Consider the following 21,899-nt stretch of genomic DNA (forward strand, 5'->3'; position numbering starts at 1 on the left):
TACTTATCACAAATATAAAATGAAAGTACATGCATTGAAGTCGAAAATAATAATAAATTACATGATCCAAAAATTTAAAGCCATTGTTTCAGCAATGAAGTCAGGACTATGGAAAGGCTGTTTCTCAATACCTCTCTTTCCCTGAAACAGAAAGATACATTGTAAATATAAACAAGAAACGGTTATAACAACAACAGATGAATATGAAAACATTGTGTGCTTAAATATGTATAGACTGAAGGAAGATTGATGAAAACCAAGGAAAACAGTTTGTATTTGTTGTTCAAATTAATATTCTAAGGAAAATAGTTTGTATTTGTATTTGAGTGTCTAGTCGAAACAGTTTCTTCTGCTCTATTTATATTGTTTCATTGAGAGATGCCTCCTTCTCAACTCTTTTTGCCTCCCATAGCTGCAACAACAACAATAATAATATTCAAATTAATGTACTAAGATCAATGTTCTTAGGAGAATGGACAGTGATGTACCATCTATGTAATATGAACACTTTATGATATTAAATGTAAAGTGGAAAAAAAGAAATTTTCAAAGAAAAGAGGTACAAATGGAAGAACATACCTTCCATTCTTCATTAATAGTTGAGAGTTTAACTTCTAATGATTGTATCTGTTGCTGGTAGGCCTCCTATAGCAATGAAAATTTTAGCAAACCATATTGGATAAGCATGAGATACGTGATCAGATATACTCATACCTCTATTGGCCTTGCAGTCAATAAATCATGTTTTTGGTTCAATATTTTTGCTTCTGCATTCTATAAAAAGCAAACACTAATTTTAGATACCAAAAAGAAAACACTTGTTAAAACAGTGAAAATAAGTTCTTTTTATCAAAAAGAAAACACTTGTTAAAAGGGTGAAAATAAGTTCTTTTTTTAAAGCATGCAAATATACAATGTAAAAATAAGACATAAGATTATACCTCATCACCAAACATTCTTTGTAGAAGTTTTCTGTTTGGTATTTCATGTCCCTCTTTTCTAACTTCAGCATCCCTATCCTGAAAAAAGAACAAACACAAATTATAGAAAATAATAATAATCACACAATCATATTGTACAAATCAAAATTGAATAGCAAATACCTTTATTTTTTTCCAATGCTTCACATCACAAGACTCTTGTTGGAATTGTTGGTATAATTTATATATTCTATTCATTTTTTTCAATTTACTCACCATTTGTTCAATGGTGAGTAAAACTCCTAATCTTGTCAGCATCTTTTCTTTCAGAATGTATAACTCATGCTTTGTGAACTTGAGCTTGGGATTAGGCTCAATGTTATTTAATTTCATTATTTCTACGCAACAGGTGCATAACACTTGGGTAGCAATTGGATCCCATATAATTTTCTTATCCACATGCCACCATCAGAAAAGATCAATACATTAATACAAGTCAAATCAAATCTGAGGGAAATGACCTAGTTCCAAAGTAAGTGTCAAGTAGAAATACGCGCCCATGGTTCTCTAGTCACAAACTGCTTCACATTTCACAATTCTAAGGGGCATAATAAACGAAGAACTATGATGTGTAGGTTAATTCTAAGGGGTATAATAAACAAAGAACTATGATGTGTAGGTAGAAGAGTAGACTGCTGCTGAGGTGGAGCAGGACGAGTAGAAGAAAGAGTAGTAGTAATGGGAATGGGGAAGGCCTGGATTCAAAAAAGAAAGAAAGAAGTTTACCTGATAATCTATATCCATCTTGCCCATTTTGTTGCTGTCCTCTTTCTCAGTATAAGCATGTAGGAATTTAGAAATCAATTAGGCTTGATATTCATGGGGTTCCTTCAAGGAAAAAATGAATAAGAAAAGGAGAGAAGTAAATTGCTGAGGGGGCGAGCGAGTCGAGGGAGACCGACGCGAGCCCTTCCCTGGCGTGCGCGGGTGCGGTGCGAGGGGGCGAGGGGGCGGTGGAGGGGCCGGCGTGATGCGGGGCGACGGGGGCGGCGCGCTGCGGGGCGACGACGGGGGCGGCGCGGTGCGAGCGCCGACGGGGGCAGCGCGGTGCGGGGCGAGGGGGCGGCGCGCTGCGGGGCGACGGGGGCGGCGCGGTGCGAGCGCCGACGGGGAGGCGTGATGCGGGGCGGGGGGCGGTGTGCTGCGGGGCGACGGGGGCGGCGCGATGCGGGGTGAGGGTGGAATGAGTCGGGCGGAAGGGATCTAGGGTTCGTAGAGGCATTAGGTGTTGTTGGGCCGGGCCGTTTCTCAAATTCAGCCTAGGGCGAAATTCACTAACAACTATATTATTGCATGTAACACCATCTATAAAGTTTATAATTTATGATAATATAAAAAGAAAAATAGTTTGTGACAATTTAAGTTTCATAATTCAAGAATAATGATATACTTTGTTTCAATTTTAAACTTACATGAAAACTTTATTGATGACCTTATAGTTTGTGTCATAATTTAAAAAACAATAATATAGTTTCATAATCCATGTAGTTTGTGTCATTATGTTTGTGTTAGATGAAGGCGCCTGCTTTGTGACTTGTGGTCTTCAAGAGTACATGTATGGCCATGTAGGGGAACATGGTACATAGACAATTGCATGGCAAGTCAAATGGGCTAACAAGAGGCTACTGATCTAATCTCACTTTTGGTGGTGGTATTGCGTACTACCTACAATGCTATGTAGAGGAACATGGGACATAGGCAAATGAATGACAGGCCAAAGGTGCCAAACAGTTTTGATTGACATAGTGACCTGTCAAGTACCTCTCGGGATCAAATGTGGTACATGACACCTTGGAAAACCTATATAGAAACTTAAGCTCATAATTTTTAAATTACATTAATTTACAAAAAATGGTAACATTCAAAAAAATTTCTAATGATTTTTTGTATACAAAATTATTGAGTGTTTATATACTAAAGTAACGATAAATATTGCAAAATAAAAAAAAGTTAAAAAAATGGCGACTTGAAAAAATTCGTCAAGGAGATCGAACCCATGCCCTTTTAAGCCAAAACCCACTGCCTAATCCACTAGAATACTAGTGTACATTAATTACATGTGCATTAATAAATTTATTTGTACCCTTCACCGACTGGTTCACGCTATATTTATTTGTACGAAAGGGCCTGGCCTCCATCCGTTGATAGCTCATCCACCGGCTGGTTCACGCTAATTACACGCTATATTTTAATTACGAAAGGGCCTGGCCTTCATCCGTTGATAGCTCACAATGTAAACTAATTAATGATATGATACGGGCCGATCAGCGACAGCACGTAATGTAAACTAACTCTTCACGTGAGGATATTTAAACTAACTCTTCACGTGAGGATATCACATCACCTAATTTAAACTAACTCTTCATGTTTGAATATCGTAGCACCTAATTTAAACTAACACTTGACGTGAGATAATAAAAACAATCTTGGTTCCCAGGGACTCACACGGACAACAATCTTGGTTCACACGGACTCACACAGACAACAATCTTGGTTCACACGGACATCTCTAACCTTCTCTAGCTAGTCAATCTTGCAGCAGCCAGGAAGAGTAGAAGGCAGCTGCAGCAGGCAGCTGCAGTTTACTATCTTGCTTCACATCAGACAACTCAGCCACCATGGATGTGGACGGAGCTACTTCTTCGGTGCCACCCATCAATCCTGACACACAAGAGCAGGACCATACACCACCTACGCAACAGAAGGAGCATGCACCACCTGCGCTAATTGTTCCAATTACATCTCTCCCATTCAATCCAGTAAGTTCAATCTCATCTACAACGATAAAGTTTATGATCAGTTTTATCAATACGACATGACATGTAAAAAAACTGAACAGGACCAGATTCGTTCAACCAATTTTGAGCCACCAAGGCAGATCAAGAAGCAACCAAGCTCTACAAGCCGTGTAAGTCTTCTTGCCTGCTATGAAAAACAACTTAGAAGAAGGAACTAGTGCTACGCGAGGGTAATGATTAAACAAGAGCAAAGAGATCATACATGTAGGTGCATAGTGTCATTCTGATTGCACAAAAGTTGGCACAGAGACAGTGGCATACCGAACCGGCAGTCAATATATAAAAGACACTGGTAACCAGACGACGAAGCTCTAGAAATATTTCGATCCATCCCATCCTGATAAGCTCATTGGCACTAGGTTGGGTGAATATATGCGACCATACTGAAAAGCACTAGGTTGGGTGAATATACTGTGTTCGTGCCACTATAATTCCTTCCGCTCAACAAAGCATAGCACTAGCACCAGTACTCCAATTGCGGACTGTAGGATAAGCTGGCCGAAATTGCACAAATCATGCAGACATGTCAATGGTCAACTAGGATGAAAAGGACAATGACTAAAATGCTCTCTGCAATTATGATGACCAAATTCAATGCATGGGAGTGACTATCTGTAGAATGCACTTGATGCTGGGAACATGCTTAACAAGAATGACAAGGTAAAGAATTATGTAAGCATCTATAGCAGACAACCTATCAGGCATTGTACAACTGTAAGCGAACATGAGCTTACCAAGACAAGGGCAGTAGACATTAGAACAAAAAACCTCCTATACTTTCTTTTTCCAATACATTTGTTGAGCCAATTAATCAGATTGAGGAAAACAGGGGAGTTATTATATGCTAAGTGGGGGAAATCAGAATATAATTTTAAAGGAGTATGTTACCCGGCAGTGATGATCAAAACTATCTACACATTAATATTAAATCAACACCTACAAAGGAAATAGCAGACTATTAATACGTTTATTGAAAAAAAAAGATCAATACCAATTACAAGAAACATACCTGACCTTCACATAAGCTACAGAAAAACATCCCTAATTATTATTTTCCTTCAGGGTACATGTAAATGCTCGCAGAAATTACTAGTAGAGATTATAAACGTGTTGAACCAAGAACAAAAGGATGCTGTTGAGAAAGCAGGATTTGGTTCTTTACTTAAGCTTAAGGACATAGAGATTCGACGCGAGCTATGCAAGGAGATTGCGGACAGTTTCGACTTAGACAAAGAAGAATTCAACATTCAAGAAAACAAGGTGAAAATATCCATCAAAGATGTTGAGCATATACTAGGCCTTCCATCCCAAGGCGATGAAATAAAGGAGCCTCCAAAGAAACATGTACCTGGTCTGTTTGACAAGTACACATGGAATGATTCTACTAAAATTTATTCATCGGAGTTGAGGGAATATTTAAGCAAGAACAAAACCTATGGTGATGACTTTATTCGCATATTTGTGCTGTACACCATTGGTTTTTACTTGTGCCCAACACTACAGCCATACGTCAAATCAGATTATCTTGGGCTCGTTGAAGAAATTGATAATATCAAGAACCTGAACTAGAGCAGCCTGGTTCTTAATTTCTTGATCAGAAGCATACGGGAATTCAGGGAGGTAAATGCAGCTAATCTTAAAGGAAATCTAGTTCTTTTGCAGGTATGTACATTGCATATATTGAACAAAGCTTCATGACACTATTTTTATATTCACAGCAAAAACAACTATAATTTTTTTAACTACAGGTCTGGTATGGGAGAAGGTGTCTATGTCTCATATTTACCCTACATTGGAACAGCCTGGAGGGGACAAACCACTTATGCAATATTGGGATGAAAAGAGAGCCAAAGAACGATGCAAAGTAGCACGCAACCATCATTTTGGGGAAGGGAAGGTAAAGGAATATCGGACATCAGTAACCATCTCATTACTTTATACAAACCCCAGCAGCTACTAACAAAATCCTTATTTCTATTCTATGTCAGATTGTCCATGACATTACAAGACATAAACATAACAACTCATGCTCAATCCCCCAATGCCACACAACATCAGAACAACCGGACCAGGGATAAGCTGATAGCAATCACAAAATTATGCAGGAACTTCAAGAGTTCATTACCAATCAGTACAGGTTACTATCAAATCAAATTGATGACAGGTTCAATGCACTTAACAAGCGGTTCGATGATACAATACAAGAACAACGTGTAAGTCTGTTACCATATTATTTGGCATACCTTCATTCAGTTCCGAGCTCGACTACCATAATTTGCACCGTTGCTAACTTGCAGGAATCAAGGGCAGTGGTAGAACCTACAAATGTCGTGCTTGAGGCGATGGAGACATATATAGGCAAGCCTGAAATCAACATAAAGGAGGATAAGGAACAACCAAAGCACAAAACTACAGCGAGGAATCCATCGAAACGTCAAAAAAAACCCATCCAACAAACAAACATCCAGTATGAGTACAGTATTGGCACAAAACGTCATCGACCCAACAAGAACAAGGAAAAAGAAGAGATCCCAGATGTTGCGATGCCTGATGAACCGCTATCAACTGATAGCACGTCAAATGGTACTACTCCGTGCGAATTTCTTTACCAATACATAGATAATATTAGTCATCTAACTATTATCCGCAGAGTATTTGATCAATGCAGATGAGTTGTCCACTGTCCAGTACATCAATTCAACATCATAGGATAAAGTTTTGGTTGATATTGGTTTTTACACAGCAACAAAGAAGGATCTAGAGTGCCTTCTCAACAGTGAAATGTTCCTGAACAATTCGGTTAGTATATCTCTACATAAAAATGTTCCTATTTCAACAATACAATCTAAAGAAGTTTAACTTGCAAATAAAGGTTATGAATGCTTACATCTGAATATTAAAAGCACAACCTAGTATCAACGAAAGGGAAGATGGATATGCCTATCTAGAGACAACTTACAATGCCAACATGATATGTGGGGATACCATCACCTCATTACGAAATAAAGAAGAAGGCAACTTCCGTTTATATCGAACATTAACTTATCTCAACAATGACATGGTACAGCTTGCATCCTGTTACATCTATAAATAGTTGATTTGATGCAGGCAAACATCTAATGAAATAAGTTTTTTAGGTCTTCTTTCCAATCAACATTAAAGATTGTCATTGGTATTTGGTGGTCATCAATGGTCGTAAGAGTGTCGTTCAGGTACTTGACTCCAAGGGGACTGCCACTCGCCGGCCACAACTACATCAACTGGTGATACACTAATAATCTGATACCGACTACTTAATAACAAATTATACATGATTACCTCAACCACTGATGATTCTATTGAACTCAGTTGCAAGGGTTGCAGAACTGTATGACACGCCTTGCAGACCTGCAATTGATCAAAGAACATAGGTGGAAGGACACCCAAGTCAAAGAATGGCCAGTCATTGAATGCATCAAAAAGACAATCCAGACTGACAAGTACAAGCACATCAACACCTGTCAATATACTCGGGTTCCCATAATTAGTACTTCCTAACTTGTGTAAATACAAATAAACTCGCAGTGCATCGTGTGGACTATTCACGGTTAAATTCATGGAGCTTTGGATCGGAAACAAATTATCTTCCTTATTCACACAGGTAAGTTGAACAACACAAATTCAGCAACCCAATCTATGCCCATCTTACATTAAGACTAACAGGCATTTGTATTTGTTATGTGCAGAAGGATATGACTAATTTCAGGCTCAAGCTAGCTGTCACATTGGTTAACTATGCCTGGAACAAAGTGAAGGGAAGTCCAGGATACAAAGCTACCGATGCCGAGGAGACATACACGAAGCAAGACAATGAAAAATAGATTACATTCCATTATTTCTGTGTTTCACTTCATTATCTATGATGATCGAGTATTCCAAACCAATCAAGTTATTTTCATTTCTATGTGCAGATCCCTAGTTTAGATGTTAATAGGAACATATCATATACCTCAAGGTAGTTTAACTTTTGTCAGGACACACCAACTGCCCTACAGGTCTAGAACAGCACCTATTTCCTCCCGGTCCTCACCATCTGCGCTATTTTTTTCAAAAAAAAGAACCATCAAAGGCGTTAAAGAATTACACCTATTACCTCATTTAGCCAATTCTGAAAAATCATAATTGGATAAACAATCACCAGAGCTACTGTTAGTTTCTACATCACAGAGGTGCCTGCCTAAATCATGCTAGTGAATTCTTTCATTTCTTCAGATTACTAAAGCATCTTCATTTAAGCAAGCTTGCAGTGATTCAGAGCAGCACCAATTCCTTTCCTAGAATCAGTAAGAAGCACAATAACCATACCTCGTATGAATCGGGTACTTTGGGAAGAGCTCCGCGAGGATCCGGTACAGCTCACCGCGGTGCAGAGTCCGCTCGGCACAAACTGGAAAGGAGGGAGGAGGAGGAGGACAAGGAGGAGGAGGTGGCGGACCGGAAAGGTCTAGCGGCGGCGGCGGTGGTGGCAGCGAACTGGAAAGGAGGGAGGAGGACGAGGACTAGGACGAGGCGGCGGCGGACATGAAAGAGCTGGCGGCGGCGGTGGCCCAAGCGAGAGCGACGGGAGGCGTCCAGACGGCGGGCGGCGGGCGGGAGGCGGCGGCGGCCGAGCGATAGGAGGAGGCCTGCGGCCTGGAAGATCCGGAGGCGAACCTTGCGGCGGGAGGCGGCGTGGAAAAGCCGGAGGCGGCGTGCGTGCGGGAAGAGCCAGAGGAGGCGTGCATATCCTAAGCCGCGCCGCCACCCGCCGCCCGCCCGTAGTCGCCGCCGACCCTTGGAGTCTCCGGCGCCCGCCGCCGCGGAGTCGCCGCCGCCGCCCCAATTCAACCCTAGGTACCGTGGAGCAGCAGCGCGGCGCGCATCTCCTGAACCGCGGAGTCGCCACCGCCGACCGCGTAGACGCCGCCGCTCGCCGCCACCCGCTGGAGTCTCCGCCGATCGCCAGATTCTTCGCCTACCGCCGTCGGGGAGTCGGCGCCGCCGCCCCGTTGCAACCCTAGATGAGGCTGCGACGGATTGGAAATGAGGAGGCCCAGTCGCAACCTCTGACTGATTGGAAATGAGCAGGAATAAAAAGAAATAACATTATAATTAACAAAGATTTCATTTGATCTATTACAACATTGCCACTTTACATCTTTCCAATAATACCCTTATACTACCCATACTACCCATGTATACTACCTATACTACAGCTTAAGGTTTTAGTAGTATACAATTAATCTCAACCGTTGGATCCTTCCATACGAGTTCTTTTCGAACAGTAGTATAGAGTAGTATTGTCCACCGTAAAGGAGCTCGCAGAGCCCTTTTACGGTGCACAATACTACCAGGTGGTAGTATAGAGTATAGGTCCTTTTTTAGTATGGGTAAAATGGTAATTAGTACCACGTATATTATCTGGAGATTTATTTTTTTCCACGAGTCGTATAGGTCCTTTCCCCACGCGCCGCCAGTCCCCCGCACCGCGCCCCTACCGCCGGCATGCCGCTCCGCCCCCGCCTGTCGCGTCGCGCCGTGCCTCCACCGCCCGCATGCGCCCTGCCGGTCGCGCCGCCACCGCTGCCTCGCCGGCACCGCCCGCACGCCGCCCCGTCTTTGCTTGAATCTGGCGACAGCTCGTGGCTTCCTTCCCATCTCGATTTCGTTGTGATTTCAGGTCGGCTGTTGCTCACCTTCGCCGATTTGTTTGCTCCCGAGAGCCAGCCTATAAGAATCCCCACCCCACCTTTCCTTCTTCCACTCCACGAGCTCGCGTGGTTTCTTCTCCCAATGGGCAACGCGTTCGCGTGCATGCCATGCAAGGAATAGCGGACCGCGGCCGCGGTGTCGCGCAACAAGCGGATGGGAAGCATGCGGTCGGCGCACGTGGGCCCAAGCTGACGCCGGCGGAGGAGGAGCTCCTGCACCGCCAGGCGCTGGCCATGGCCATCCACCAGCACCTCGACGCCGGCGGCTCCATGTCGCGCCGCATCGACGCCGGGGCCTCCCTGTCCCGACGCATGGGCCCCGGCTCCACCAGCTCTCGCCGCCGCGGCGACCTGCTCGACTCCGTCACGAATGCAACCTTGGGGATTGTGTTCTCCCACAATCCAGTCTCAGTATCATTCATGTTTCGTTGTTAGTTCCATCTTAGTATTGTACAATTTGGTGTTCTAATGAACTTCAGTATCAGTCTGCGAAAATTCTGTAATTCATACTCCATTACTCCAACATCGGCCTGGACGCATTGATTTATACGTAACTGCTCCAGGTTGAGTTATTGACTTATAATGTGGTTGTTAGTGTTGGACTGCTTGTGATTGGGTGAGTTCAACTAGTTGCTTGTGGTGTACTCTTTTGGTTGTTGAATAATTTGTCTTCATTTGTACATGGAAACTGTCCTAAGATTTTGATCTGTTTCTTTGTAACTTCCTTCGTTTGGTAAATTTGATTTGTATTTGAACAGTGAGCTCCTGTCGGTTGTTGAATTATAACAACTTGGCATTCCAGGTTCAGAAAGATGTTAAAACTTAGAAGTAGCTCCATTGTATGGACATGTGCCATACTGAATAAGAAGTTATACTTCCATGCTTGCTTGGTGCTGTGCTAAATGCTTTTTTCAAGTATATACTTCAAACCTAAACATAAAACAGAGCTTGCGTCTTCTGAAAATATGTTTCTTGTTTCAATAAAAAATACAGCAAACACACCTCTCCCTTCATCTGAAAAATGCTATTGTATGTCATAAAAAGAACAACAACAACCGTGTCCATGTTCTAGTTATCAACCCTTCCTTTTTTTCTCCTCACATCGGATAGCAAAAGAATATTACATTTCACAACCACAAGCGTGTCCATGTTCCATTACAAGTAGTTTTGTAGGCATTTGCCTGCTACCTTGAGGCAGTAGCAGCTGATGAAAACTCCTTGTTGGAGGCTGGTCCATCATCTCCAACACCAGGAACTTGCTGTCCGATTCCCCGTTGCAGCCTCTTCGTCCCTGGCCCCTGTGACCTGTGCAGTTTCTTCAGCCGTCTGCTTTCAGCCCCTGCTTGCAGCAGTTTTAAGCGGTGAGTAGTGACACCAGTATAGTATCATACCTATGTCCGTATCCATGGTCAGAGACAACAGAAAACTGAAAAGCAGAAAAGCCACAATACTTGTATGAGTAGATGACAAGGCCCACCGCTGTGCCGGCAAAAGCAACGAAGTACATCCAGTCAACCTGAAGATGGGAAGAGTTTGCTCCCACCAGATCAATTTATGGATGGCCATTGTGATGAATTAATGGAGAAGGGAACCCATATATTCATACCTTCTCATGATAAGCCATGATACGGATTAAAACAGCCCACATATCTGAGATCAGTAGTATCCGACTGTCATGTATAAACAGGATGTCATGTATAAACTATTCATTTTCAACAATCAGTACGTCAATAATTAAAAAGCTGAATGTTGGGCTACGAACTCTCAACAATGAAGACAAATTAAAAATCTGATTCTACTTTTAAGAATATCCGTCCTCGAGGCCCTTTGGGGGATTGTCCGAGGTGTATTTCCCTATCAGAGCACCTGAACCAAGAAAACAGGTAAACCATTACGACAGGATTTTTCATATCAGGTAATACAGCTGAAAGGTTGATTTTAGCATCCATTAAGCAAGCCATTCAGTTCTGAAATAGGCAATCTGTGTACACAGTACACAATGTCAGCTGAAATAGGAAATTACTCGACACGATTCTTATGCACGATAAAGAAAAAGCTGAAATAGGAAATTTCAATCTGTTTGTGCACGCTCATGTAGATACATGAGATAAACAAACCCTATACAGGAACTAAACCTTTTCCAGAAATGTGCTAAAACTCTAGGGAAGCAGAAAAATGCAATACATATCGATGTCAAATTATCAAATATTAACTATGATAGCGTTGCATAGTCATGACTTGTGACCAACATGCTTGGAAAGAAGATTACCTTTTGGGATCTCAGTTGAACCTTCTGCAATTCCATTTTCTATCCGCCAAAGCTGATAATGCCGTTCATCCGCTTCTTTGTCAGACTCAACTAGTGGTGCTGTAAATACAAAAGCAGGCTAAGTGTTCAAACGGGTCATTATTCATGTTAGATATTGAACATTATATCAGAGAAGCTTTATGACATGCCAAAAACTACTTATGTATTGTGTCAGCTGGGAAAATTCCTCTGTAACCAAGGTAGTCCAACCTAGGATCTTCGAGCCATTGCCAACCATGACCATTCCCTTGTGCAGCTGACTCACCAGCATGGTCAACCATGACCATTCCAGAAATCTGCAGAGCGGAGGGTTGGGAAAGCCGGAGCTCGAGGCCGCCCGCCGGAGTTGCTGCCACCCGCCGCCGACTGTCGAGTCGAGGACGGTCGGCGCGGACTGAGGAGCTTGGGACGGCGCTTGACCGCCCAGGATGGAGAGCGGAGGGTTGGGCGAGCCGGAGCTCGAGGCCACCCGCCGGAGTCGCCGCCACCCACCGCCGCGTAGTCGGCGCCGCCACCCGCTGCCGCCCCAGTGCAACCCGACCGATTGGAAATGAGGAACCCTAGCTCACCGATTGGAATGAGAAGAGGAATCAAAGAAAGAAAGAAGACGATAATTAAGAAAGATTTGATCTATTTCCACAGTGCCATTTTACATCTTTCCAATTATATCCCTATACTACTCATACTGCTCATGTATACTAACTATACTACACCTTAAGGTTTCAGTAGTATACAATTAATTTCAACCGTCGGATCCTTATATACGAGTCATTTTCGAACAATAGTATAGGGTAGTATTGTGCACTGTAAAAGAGCTCGTACAACAGGTCTACTAAGAAGAAGCTCAGTTATGGAGATGCCGCATGCCGCGGGCGACAAGAGAAGGTACCACGTTCTGGTGTTCAACTTTCTCTAACGCAATGTAGAATCATATGCAAGATCATGTAAAAGCTCTGTACTATCCCTCGGGCCGTTTTGGGCCGCTCAAGTAATGAAATTAGGTGGGGGATTCTCTCCCCCTCCATTGGCCCTAAAAAAATTCATATACGGATTTTGTCGTACTTTGACTTTTGATGATCTCTTTTGGTGGGGAGGAGTTCCCAGAGTTGTGGGGTGAGTGAGTGGTGGTGGGGGTGCCGAGCAGGAGTTCCGGAGGCAAATAAGACAGCGGTTTTCGGGGGAGAAGGTAGGTATGCGGGAGGGGACTTGCTGTGAGAAAAGAAATTAGTGGCAGAAACATTCCCTACCGTGAGAGGTAGGCTCATCGGACGAGAAATATTTCCAATTATTTTTGTTTTTTACCTATAATTTTGTCGTTTTCTTTCTGTATTGAGCTTGACTTTCCATGAAAACCATTTGGCCTCTGCCTTCTTGCACCATGCGCTGATGCCGCTTGCCAGCCGGGCCACCGCACGCCTGCGCCGCCTGCTGCCTGTGCATTTGCGCTGCTGATATGCTACGCCCGCAGGCTCGCAGCCCGCGAGCTAGCACACTGCTACGCACCCACGCCCGTCGCAGCCTCGCAGGCTCGCAGCATGCTGCATGCCCACGCGGCCACGCCCGTCGCCTGCTCGGCCGTCCGTCGGTGATCGCCTCATCCATTCGTCGAACTGCGGAACACGAACTGCTGCCCGCTAACTTGCGCGATTCAGGGGGGCGATAGACACGCGCACGCTCAAGCCCGGCATGGTGGACTGGACTGGACGGTCGGGTCATGGGCTAGCATCTTAGGCCATTAAGCAGAGGCGAGTTACATATAAGAGGCCCACAAAAGCAGCTAGCCCCGGAACACGGTTTGGTACACACGCCCTTTCTTCTTCCCTTTCTTCTTCCTCCTGCGTCTCTCCCTGGGCAGCTCGCAGCTCCAGACAGGTAGGCCTACCACTGGATATCCATACCCTCTCCTCGAATCCACACTCACTTCAAATGGGGAGGGAAAGGTATAGATAAAAAATTATATACCCATTAAAAATGGGATGGTATATTTTAATCAATTGGATACGTGTGTGTATATATATATATATATATATATATATCACAAAGTTAATTATCATTTGATATGAGTGGGATTGGAGAGGGTAAGGAGTGGATAATAATTATTTTTGGATTTGGGTGTGAATAAGAGTGGGTTTGCTCATACCTTCCCTAGTGGCAGGCCTACGGAGAGAGCCCTCCATGGAGGTTGGCACGTAGATGCACTCAGGAAGAGGAATATTAGACAGACTCAAGGTAAAACACCTCCGCCCCGGCTGTCAGGAACTTTTTTGTTTGGGTTGCTCGCTGGTGATCATGAAGTGGTCCGTCCTAAATTTATCATGGAATGTCATCTAGGTATATAAACTTTAAAATTACATGCTAAAGTTCCCCAAATACCCGTATCTTTGCTGATGTATAGCATCCCCATATGGAGGTTTCTTATTGGAAAAAAAATTGAATAAGAAAATAGATCTAAAAAAATCTCCAAGCGTAGCATTAAGAAGGAAAAACTCAAAAGAATCCTAAAACTTTGTAAAATTATTCAGTTTTAACTTCTATATAACAAACCTCCATGCTGAACAATGCTACACAAGTGATCCTAGGAGTATTTTGCGTACTTTTGATATAGATGATCGATTAATTAGTTTAAGGTCTTTAATATGCGATTTCAAAGCTTATAGACCTAAAATGGCACTTCTGTCATGTTTAGTGGTCGACTATGCATATTACTCTTTTTTTATTTTACTTGCATTTCTTTCTTATTTTATTACAATCATATTTTTTAAAAGTGGTATAATTTTATTGTCCATGCATAAACTTTGTTCTAGCTATACATTTTTTTCCTACACGTATATTGAATGTTCTAATATATTTGTATTAAATGATGTTTCTTCAACAATTTTTTAGTGTTGATTCCATGTTCAGAATGTTTTTATTTCAAGTGCATATATTTTTTGTTCCATAAATTTGTATGATTTGTTTTGAGTGTATAAACTTTTGTTCCAAAAGTTTACACTCTATTTGTTTCGAAAGCTTATGGACTTTTGTTCCACAAGTTTTCTTGATGTGATTAGGGTGACAAACTTTGATCAGGATGGACCATGTTGTCACACTTGGTTTTAAAGGCAAAACCAGATGCACAAATCACATGTGCGGCAGGATCAAATTACACACATGCGACGACTTCAGTGAATAAGAAAGACAATGTCATAACGTAGAGAGGGTATATAATTATTACATGATTGATAGTATTATAAACCGAATAGCAAAAAGAGTATTTATTATCGCCGTGGATTTTCAACGAAAACGGTGACTCCACAGGCAGTTGACAGGAGGAACACGTACGCCTAGAACTCCTCCCAGAACTCCTCCCAGTCTTGAAGAACCTCCTCAAAGTTGACCGGTTTTGAGCAGCGGTTATAGCAAGGGTGAGTACACTTATGGTTGGTACTCAACAAGCGTGAGGAATGTGTAGTGTAAGGTCATTCAAGGATAGGCTATGGTTTAATAGCAATTCAATATTTTAATTGGTTGGTCAAATTTTATTAGCATCTACTAAGTATAAGTTTATACCACCTACATTAAAGTAACATAAATAAATAACAACAATTTAATTTATCTTTCGATAAATTAATCATATAAGGGTCCAGGCCGCTCTTGACCGTGAGCACGGCTGATCGATCAGTTTTACATTGTGCGGGCTAGGTACAATACCACACTTCCAAGGTATGATTGCATAGGGACGCTACGAGGCCTTTACAAAGATTCCCTAGTAAGTGGTAACCCGCTAAGGTTTCAGGTTGAAGCAGAGCATAAACCTCTTTCAAGACTGCGAAGCTACCATAGAGCAGATCAGCCTGAGGGCCAGGTTATACCCCATCAACGCCTCCCCTCTTACCCTTTCGGTAAGATTTTTACCCTAGACTAAAGTTTCTAATTAATTAGCCAAGACCAGAGTCATTTAGCGAGTGGTTCTCCATGTTCCAATTAAGCATGGTGTTCTTGTATTAATGGAATGTATAATATAAATAAAACATGCTTGTTTCCTTAAGGAGAATATTGTCATATATTTAAATCAAGGAAATGGCTTGATTTTGGAAAAGGTGGACAGAAGCTAGAGATGGTAGTTCTGTCTTCTAAGAATGAAATTGATTAAGGACCATCCATTGCTTTAATGGCTGATCAAGTGATTTCATCTGGTTAGTTACTGCCATTAGGAACCAGCAAGCCCGGTAGGTTAGTTGGCTCTTAGGGTGGAAATATATATATTTACCCTGCTTGGCGTGGGTGTATGGCAGGGACGTAGCCTGAAGCTCACATGGAGATCAAGCCAGATGGGGATCCCATGTGGGGTGCATCTCTAGGTTCGGGTAATTATATTTTCAATCTTTAGGTACGACTAGTTGAAAGGTTGTTGTGCACAACCCGATCAGTTGTGCATGGCTGGTGATTATGTATCTCCTGCAGGATGTAAATTGGTCCCGATTGCCGCAATTCTCGGTTATGAATGCGCTTGATCACTGTTAAGCATCATAGATGAACAAGTTTAATATAATATTTTCCTTGAATTAAGATTGTTGTATGATGTTTAATACCACATGTTTGAGCAAAATGATTACATCACTTAGAATGGTTAAGTAAGATTTAAATTGCTTTAAAAGGACAAAACTAGGGATCCACAAGTAGTAAGCTTTTCGCAAAATGTTAAGTCAGCCAGTCCACTTAAAGGGTTTCATACTCCTTGAAGTCAAGTTAGCCAGTCCACTTAAAGGCTTTCATACACCTTGAAGTCAAGTTATTTTATACTGATTAGTCGGGTCAGTCTTGCTAAGTACCTTCGTACTCAGGGGATCCTCTTTTGTTGTTTTCAAAAGTGTTGTAGTTGCCTGCGGATGGGGAGAAACTAAAGATCTAGGGTATTCTATGAGTCTCAAAATACCTAGTGTTGGACTTAGATGTTTAATTACTTTACTTCCCTCGCTTGTATTAAGTTTCAAACTCTTAAGTTTGTTTCAATCTATAGTTTGTAATAATTCGTATCTTCAGTATTTATGTAGTATTTATGTAAAAAGGTAATGTTTGTTCATGTTTTCCCATCATGGAAGCGATATTGATGTATGGCTAAGATTCAAGTTGTATGTGGATGATTCGGGTCGTCCCGGGGACACTCAATAGATTGCTAGATTTAAATTGTTTTAAGTGTGTTTATGGATATTACTGTTCCGACATTGATTAGGCGCACTTAAGCTAGTTTAAGTTGGTCGGTTCCACTACAGTAAGGAACATGGTCGTTAAGACGGTGCAAGTGAGGCTCTGTGCTAGCATCCATGGATGTTGTGGTGTAATTGCTGGTTGTGTTGCCGTGTAGCGAGTTTGACTTGAGTGGCACTTGGGCCGATTGCTCCAGAACTGTTGAGTTTAGCGTAGCACGTGTTGATGTTCCAATCCAATCGTCTGGTGCTTAGAGTTGTTAGAATTGTGTGGCGTGTGTTGATATCATAATTCAATTAATCAGTGTTTGTTTGTTGTTCTTGCTTGTGCCTCTTGTTTAAATTTATAGTATTTATTATTAAAAGTTTATACCACAAAATGTTATATCAATAATAGAGTAGTAATTAATCAAAGTTTTGTCTAACAAAATAAAATATATCTTATATTTCTGGTTCAGGACGGTGGATAATCATCACCCTGCGGGCCACCACGTACAGCAGAGAACACCTTCCATGCCTTCTGTATTCTGACACACATCACTTCTCGTCTGCTGGTTGCGGATTGCCTCCCTTGGCTATCCCTCCCATCCACTCAATTAGACCGGCACGCGGCACAGGGTCTTCTACTCTTCTTCAAATTCACAGCTCCCCTCGAGGGAAGAAGAAAAGAAAAGGGAAGACCCCACGGGCACGGACACACAATGAAACCACCAGAGAACCACGCGCTTCACGCCGCAGGCACGCGCAAAGCGAGACTACCTGGAGAGATGCCACTCCACTTGGCGTGCCGCCGCCTCTTGCTGCTCCTCGCCGCGGTCGCCACCTCGCCGGCGGCGGTGGCCGAGTCCAACCGATCCTCCAACTGCACCCTGTTCCCTGACGCGGAATTCGTCCGTGCGGCGTTCTTGAACGTCACCAACTTCACGCCGCCGTTACCCGGCCGCCGCGCGTGCCGCCCGGTCCGGCGGCTCCGGTTCCCGTCGCGCAAGCTCATAGGCGCCGTGAATTGGGCCGAGCTGGGCAACCTGTCCAGCCTCCTCACCGTCGACCTCTCCGGCAACTCCCTCCAGGGCGCTATCAGCAGCGCGTTCTGGCGCGCGCCGTTGCTCCGGGCCGTGGACGTCTCCCGTAACAACCTCGACGGCGCGCTCCGGTTCGATGACCCGAGCTCGCGCCTGGCGTCGCTGAACGTGTCGGGAAACCGGTTCACCTCCGCCGTCGGCCTCGCCGGACTCACCAGTTTGGAGGACCTCGACGTGTCGGGGAACGTGATCAGAACGGCGCCGGAAGGACTGCGACAGCTGACGCTGCTGCGGCGGCTTGACTTGTCCAGGAACGAGATGTCTGGGAGGTTTCCCGACGACCTGCCACCGCTGGGTGGTCTCGTTTCCTTGAACATCTCGTACAACAACTTCTCTGGTGTCGTGCCCGCCGACGCCGTCCGGAGGTTTGGCAAATCCGCCTTCTTCCAACCCGGCAACGCGTTGCAAGTGATTGAAGACGACGCTACGAGCGGCAGAAAAAATCGCAGGCGTGCGGTCGTCATCGCACCAGCCGCAGCCGGCGCGGCGGTGACCGCGGCGGCGCTGGCGTTCTTGGCGGCGTGCGTTCTGACGCGTCGCGGGAGGAAGAAGAAGAATGGCAAGGACGGGAAGGCAGCGGTGTGGGAGGACGAGGAGGTGGTCGTGGGGGCGGTGAAGGTGGCCGCGGCGGCGCCGGTGGTGGTGCTGGAGCGGCCGCTGATGGAGCTGACGCTGGCCGACCTGGCCGCGGCCACGTCGGGATTCGGCCGCGAGTCGCAGCTCGCGGAGACGGGCGGCCGCAGCGGCGCCGCGTACCGCGCCGTGCTCCCCGGGGACCTGCACGTCGTCGTGCGCGTTGTGGAGGGGCCCCTGGCGGGAGTTGGGGAAGAGGACGACGAGGCCGCCACGGCCGCCGGGTTCCGGGAGCTCGCTCGGTTCAGGCATCCGAACATTCTGCCGCTCCTTGGTTACTGCATTGCAGGTCAGCTTACTCTATCAAATAAACTTGCTCCAAGAAAATGAACTTCGTTTTTTTTTTGATTTTACCATCCCCAGGCAGTAGTAAAAAACTAAAAACAATCAGATATACAGTCATTCCTGTTATTGTCAAGCGTACATTAGTATTTTTCAACAAAACAAATAAATTAAATCACTTGATGCGAATAAACGGATAGAGACCACTATAACTAGTACATTAGTATTTTTCAACAAAACAAATAAATTAAATCACTTGATGCGAATAAACGGATAGAGACCACTATAACTATACTACACCTTAAGGTTTCAGTAGTCTGCCTTCTGAAAACAAGAATAACATAGCAGCGTTCATTGTCACATTTCCATCACAGCAGAGATATTCTACAATTTGGAATAATAATTTAGCATCATCAATAAATGACAGGTGAACATTCTTTGATCTTTGAATTTCCTGCCTCTGTTCACAGGAAAGCAAAAACTCCTCCTTTTCGAGTACATGGAGAAAGGCGACCTCCACCGGTGGCTCCACGAGCTACCGGTAGGTAGCATGGACACCGAGGACATTGGCATCGACACGATGGAAGCCATCGAGGACAGGAAGCCCGCCGGCGACTGGCCTACTCGGTATCGCGTCATCCTCGGAATAGCCCGAGGGCTCGCGTTCTTGCACCAGGGATGGGCAGGATCCGGCCGGCCCATCGTGCACGGCCGCCTGGTTCCGACCAACATCCTCCTCGGCGACGACATGGAGCCCCGGATATCGGATTTCCTGCACCCCAACGACGAGACGCCGGAGAGCGACGTCTACCGCTTCGGCACCCTGGTCTTCGAGCTCGTGACGGGGCAGGCGAGGTGGAACGAGACGTCGACGAGCTGGGCAAGAGGTGTGATCCGGAACCGGAAGGGCCTCAACCTCGTGGATGACCGGCTGAGAGATGAAACCATGGGGACGGAGGCGGAGAAGGAGATGGCGGAGTGCCTGCAGGTGGGGTTGCTCTGCACGGCGAGCTCGCCGGAGAAGAGGCCCACCATGCAGCAGGTGGTGGGCCTGCTCAAGGACATCAGGCCGGCGGCGCCCGCCGGTGAGCCGTCGCCGGCCTCATGATGCAATGATGGGCTGTGAGCGCACACGCGAGGATGTGGTTAGCTGGGGAGTGGGGAGCAGCAGCCTTCTGCTTTTTCGCACGGTGCAACTCCCAAATCCGAGAAGATTCGTGTTGATTCTTTTGGGGCAGTAAAAATACTGGAATGGCATACCTCTTCTGTGCTCTGCTTTTGGAGCTCGCTTTCGTTGGGTCGCGGTGTTTCTGTCATGTTTTCGTTGAAGGTAGGATGACGCTTTATCGGTTGGTACAACAACTTTGTTGCGGCATACGGGGGCTGTTGGAGTCACGAGGTGCCTGGAGTGAGAGTTCGTTTTGATTGCACCCACGTATGCGCCTGACACGCCCTGTGAGCTTTGTCCTCCTGACTGGCCGGAATGGAGAGCGCCTGAGGTGCCAAGTTATGCAATAGCATTTTTGTACCGGCAGTATTTTTGTAAACCTAGTGATATGGGATAAAAATAGTATTGGTAATCATTTTTTATAGACAAGTGAGCTAGTAAATTACTTACAACCGTTCCAAATACGTCACTTGGTGATATACAGTGCGCCCCCATCATCCAATTTTGGATCCTCCCCAACTTAGGGGGCGTTTGGTTCCCTTTGCTTATTTTTAAGCAAGTGTCACATCAATGTTTAGATACTAATTAGGAGTATTAAACGTAGGCTATTTACAAAATCCATTACATAAGTAGAGGCTAAATAGCGAGACGAACCTATTAAGCCTAATTAATCCATCATTAGCAAATGTTTACTGTAGCAACACATTGTCAAATCATGGACTAATTAGGCTTAATAGATTCGTCTCGTCGTTTAGCCTTCACTTATGTAATGGATTTTGTAAATAATCTACGTTTAATACTCCTAATTAGTATCTAAACATTCGATGTGACGGGTGCTTAAAAATAAGCAAACGAACCAAACCAGGCCTTACTCAACCAGAATTGTTTAATTGAAGCCAAGAAATTACATATTTTAAATGCATGGGTTCAAAACATATTGTTTGTGTCAATACCTTCTACGTATTCTAGGCACTTATAAAATGCATGCACACGCAGTACGACTCAAGTCAAACACATCAAAATAGTTAAATTCCGTCAATTTCTTAGATATTGTCTAGGAGTATGTGTCAATGAAGGAAGTGCACTGCAACTGCAAGTGCCGTAGGTTAAAGCCCTTCTCTTTTCATAGAGAGGTCAAGAAATAGCTTAATAAATCCTGTCATCAAGATTTACCTCACAAGAAAAAGAAAACTCAATTTTGTCTGTGGTATATGTCGTAACACATCTGTTACGAATAATGGATGGATCAGTGCATGTCCCAGAAGGAGTTGAACACGTCACTGTTGCCAAGATGGTGACTTGATGAGTATTATTGGACGGACCGGTGAGTGGTTGCTTTGTAATCTTCTATTTGTTTTAGTTGAAAATCCATGCTGGCACACAAGAGTCAATAGACTGTTGTCACGATATAGTGACGGTTCTGTTACTGTCGGGCGCGTCCGGAATGGAAAAAGGCAAAGCTAGGAATGGGAGAGCGTTGTATCCTCAGATCAGCTTCGGAAGGCCTTCTATAAATCCATACACCACCTGACACATCTTTTTTTTTTCGCTTTTGCACCTCTCACTTCCATTTCAGCAACTTGGACAAGAAACTGATCATCACGCGTCTTCTCTGGGATTAAATTTAATCCGTCGAAATTAATGCAATTGATATTCAATAATCTGTTAAAAATAATATTTAATTAGTTGCCAACAACCACTGTCAGACGTACTTGATTTCACATGGACAATGC

General features: G+C 44.2%; 2 protein-coding genes across 2 annotated transcripts; one reads left to right on the forward strand and one right to left on the reverse strand.

Annotated features, from left to right (window-relative positions):
- Positions 1-57: 57 nt before the first annotated feature.
- On the reverse strand, positions 58-2,202 carry LOC105913932 (vegetative cell wall protein gp1-like). Its single transcript, XM_012844376.1, has 5 exons — positions 1,852-2,202; positions 942-1,019; positions 715-774; positions 580-645; positions 58-141 (listed from the first exon to the last, which is right to left on the reverse strand). The coding sequence occupies exons 1-5, from the start codon at positions 2,200-2,202 to the stop codon at positions 58-60; spliced, it is 639 nt and encodes a 212-aa protein (XP_012699830.1).
- A 15,249-nt stretch (positions 2,203-17,451) lies between these two features.
- Positions 17,452-20,613, forward strand: LOC101755853 (calmodulin-binding receptor kinase CaMRLK). Its single transcript, XM_004951284.3, has 2 exons — positions 17,452-19,005; positions 19,469-20,613. Exons 1-2 carry the CDS (start codon positions 17,703-17,705, stop codon positions 20,104-20,106), a joined length of 1,941 nt encoding a protein of 646 aa, XP_004951341.1. The 5' UTR covers positions 17,452-17,702; the 3' UTR covers positions 20,107-20,613.
- Positions 20,614-21,899: the final 1,286 nt, after the last annotated feature.

Source organism: Setaria italica, chromosome I (genome assembly GCF_000263155.2).
Source record: "Setaria italica strain Yugu1 chromosome I, Setaria_italica_v2.0, whole genome shotgun sequence".
Classification (NCBI taxonomy): domain Eukaryota; kingdom Viridiplantae; phylum Streptophyta; class Magnoliopsida; order Poales; family Poaceae; genus Setaria; species Setaria italica.

Excerpts from the sequence above, each read along its gene's own strand:
- LOC105913932 (XM_012844376.1), bottom strand. The coding sequence starts at position 2,202 with ATGCCTCTACGAACCCTAGATCCCTTCCGCCCGACTCATTCCACCCTC. Across the intron at positions 775-941 it reads AAAGAATGTTTGGTGATGAG|AATGCAGAAGCAAAAATATT; the intron begins GTATAATCTTAT and ends TGCTTTTTATAG. Across the intron at positions 646-714 it reads TGACTGCAAGGCCAATAGAG|GAGGCCTACCAGCAACAGAT; the intron begins GTATGAGTATAT and ends TCATTGCTATAG.
- LOC101755853 (XM_004951284.3), top strand. The coding sequence starts at position 17,703 with ATGAAACCACCAGAGAACCACGCGCTTCACGCCGCAGGCACGCGCAAA. Across the intron at positions 19,006-19,468 it reads CCTTGGTTACTGCATTGCAG|GAAAGCAAAAACTCCTCCTT; the intron begins GTCAGCTTACTC and ends CTCTGTTCACAG.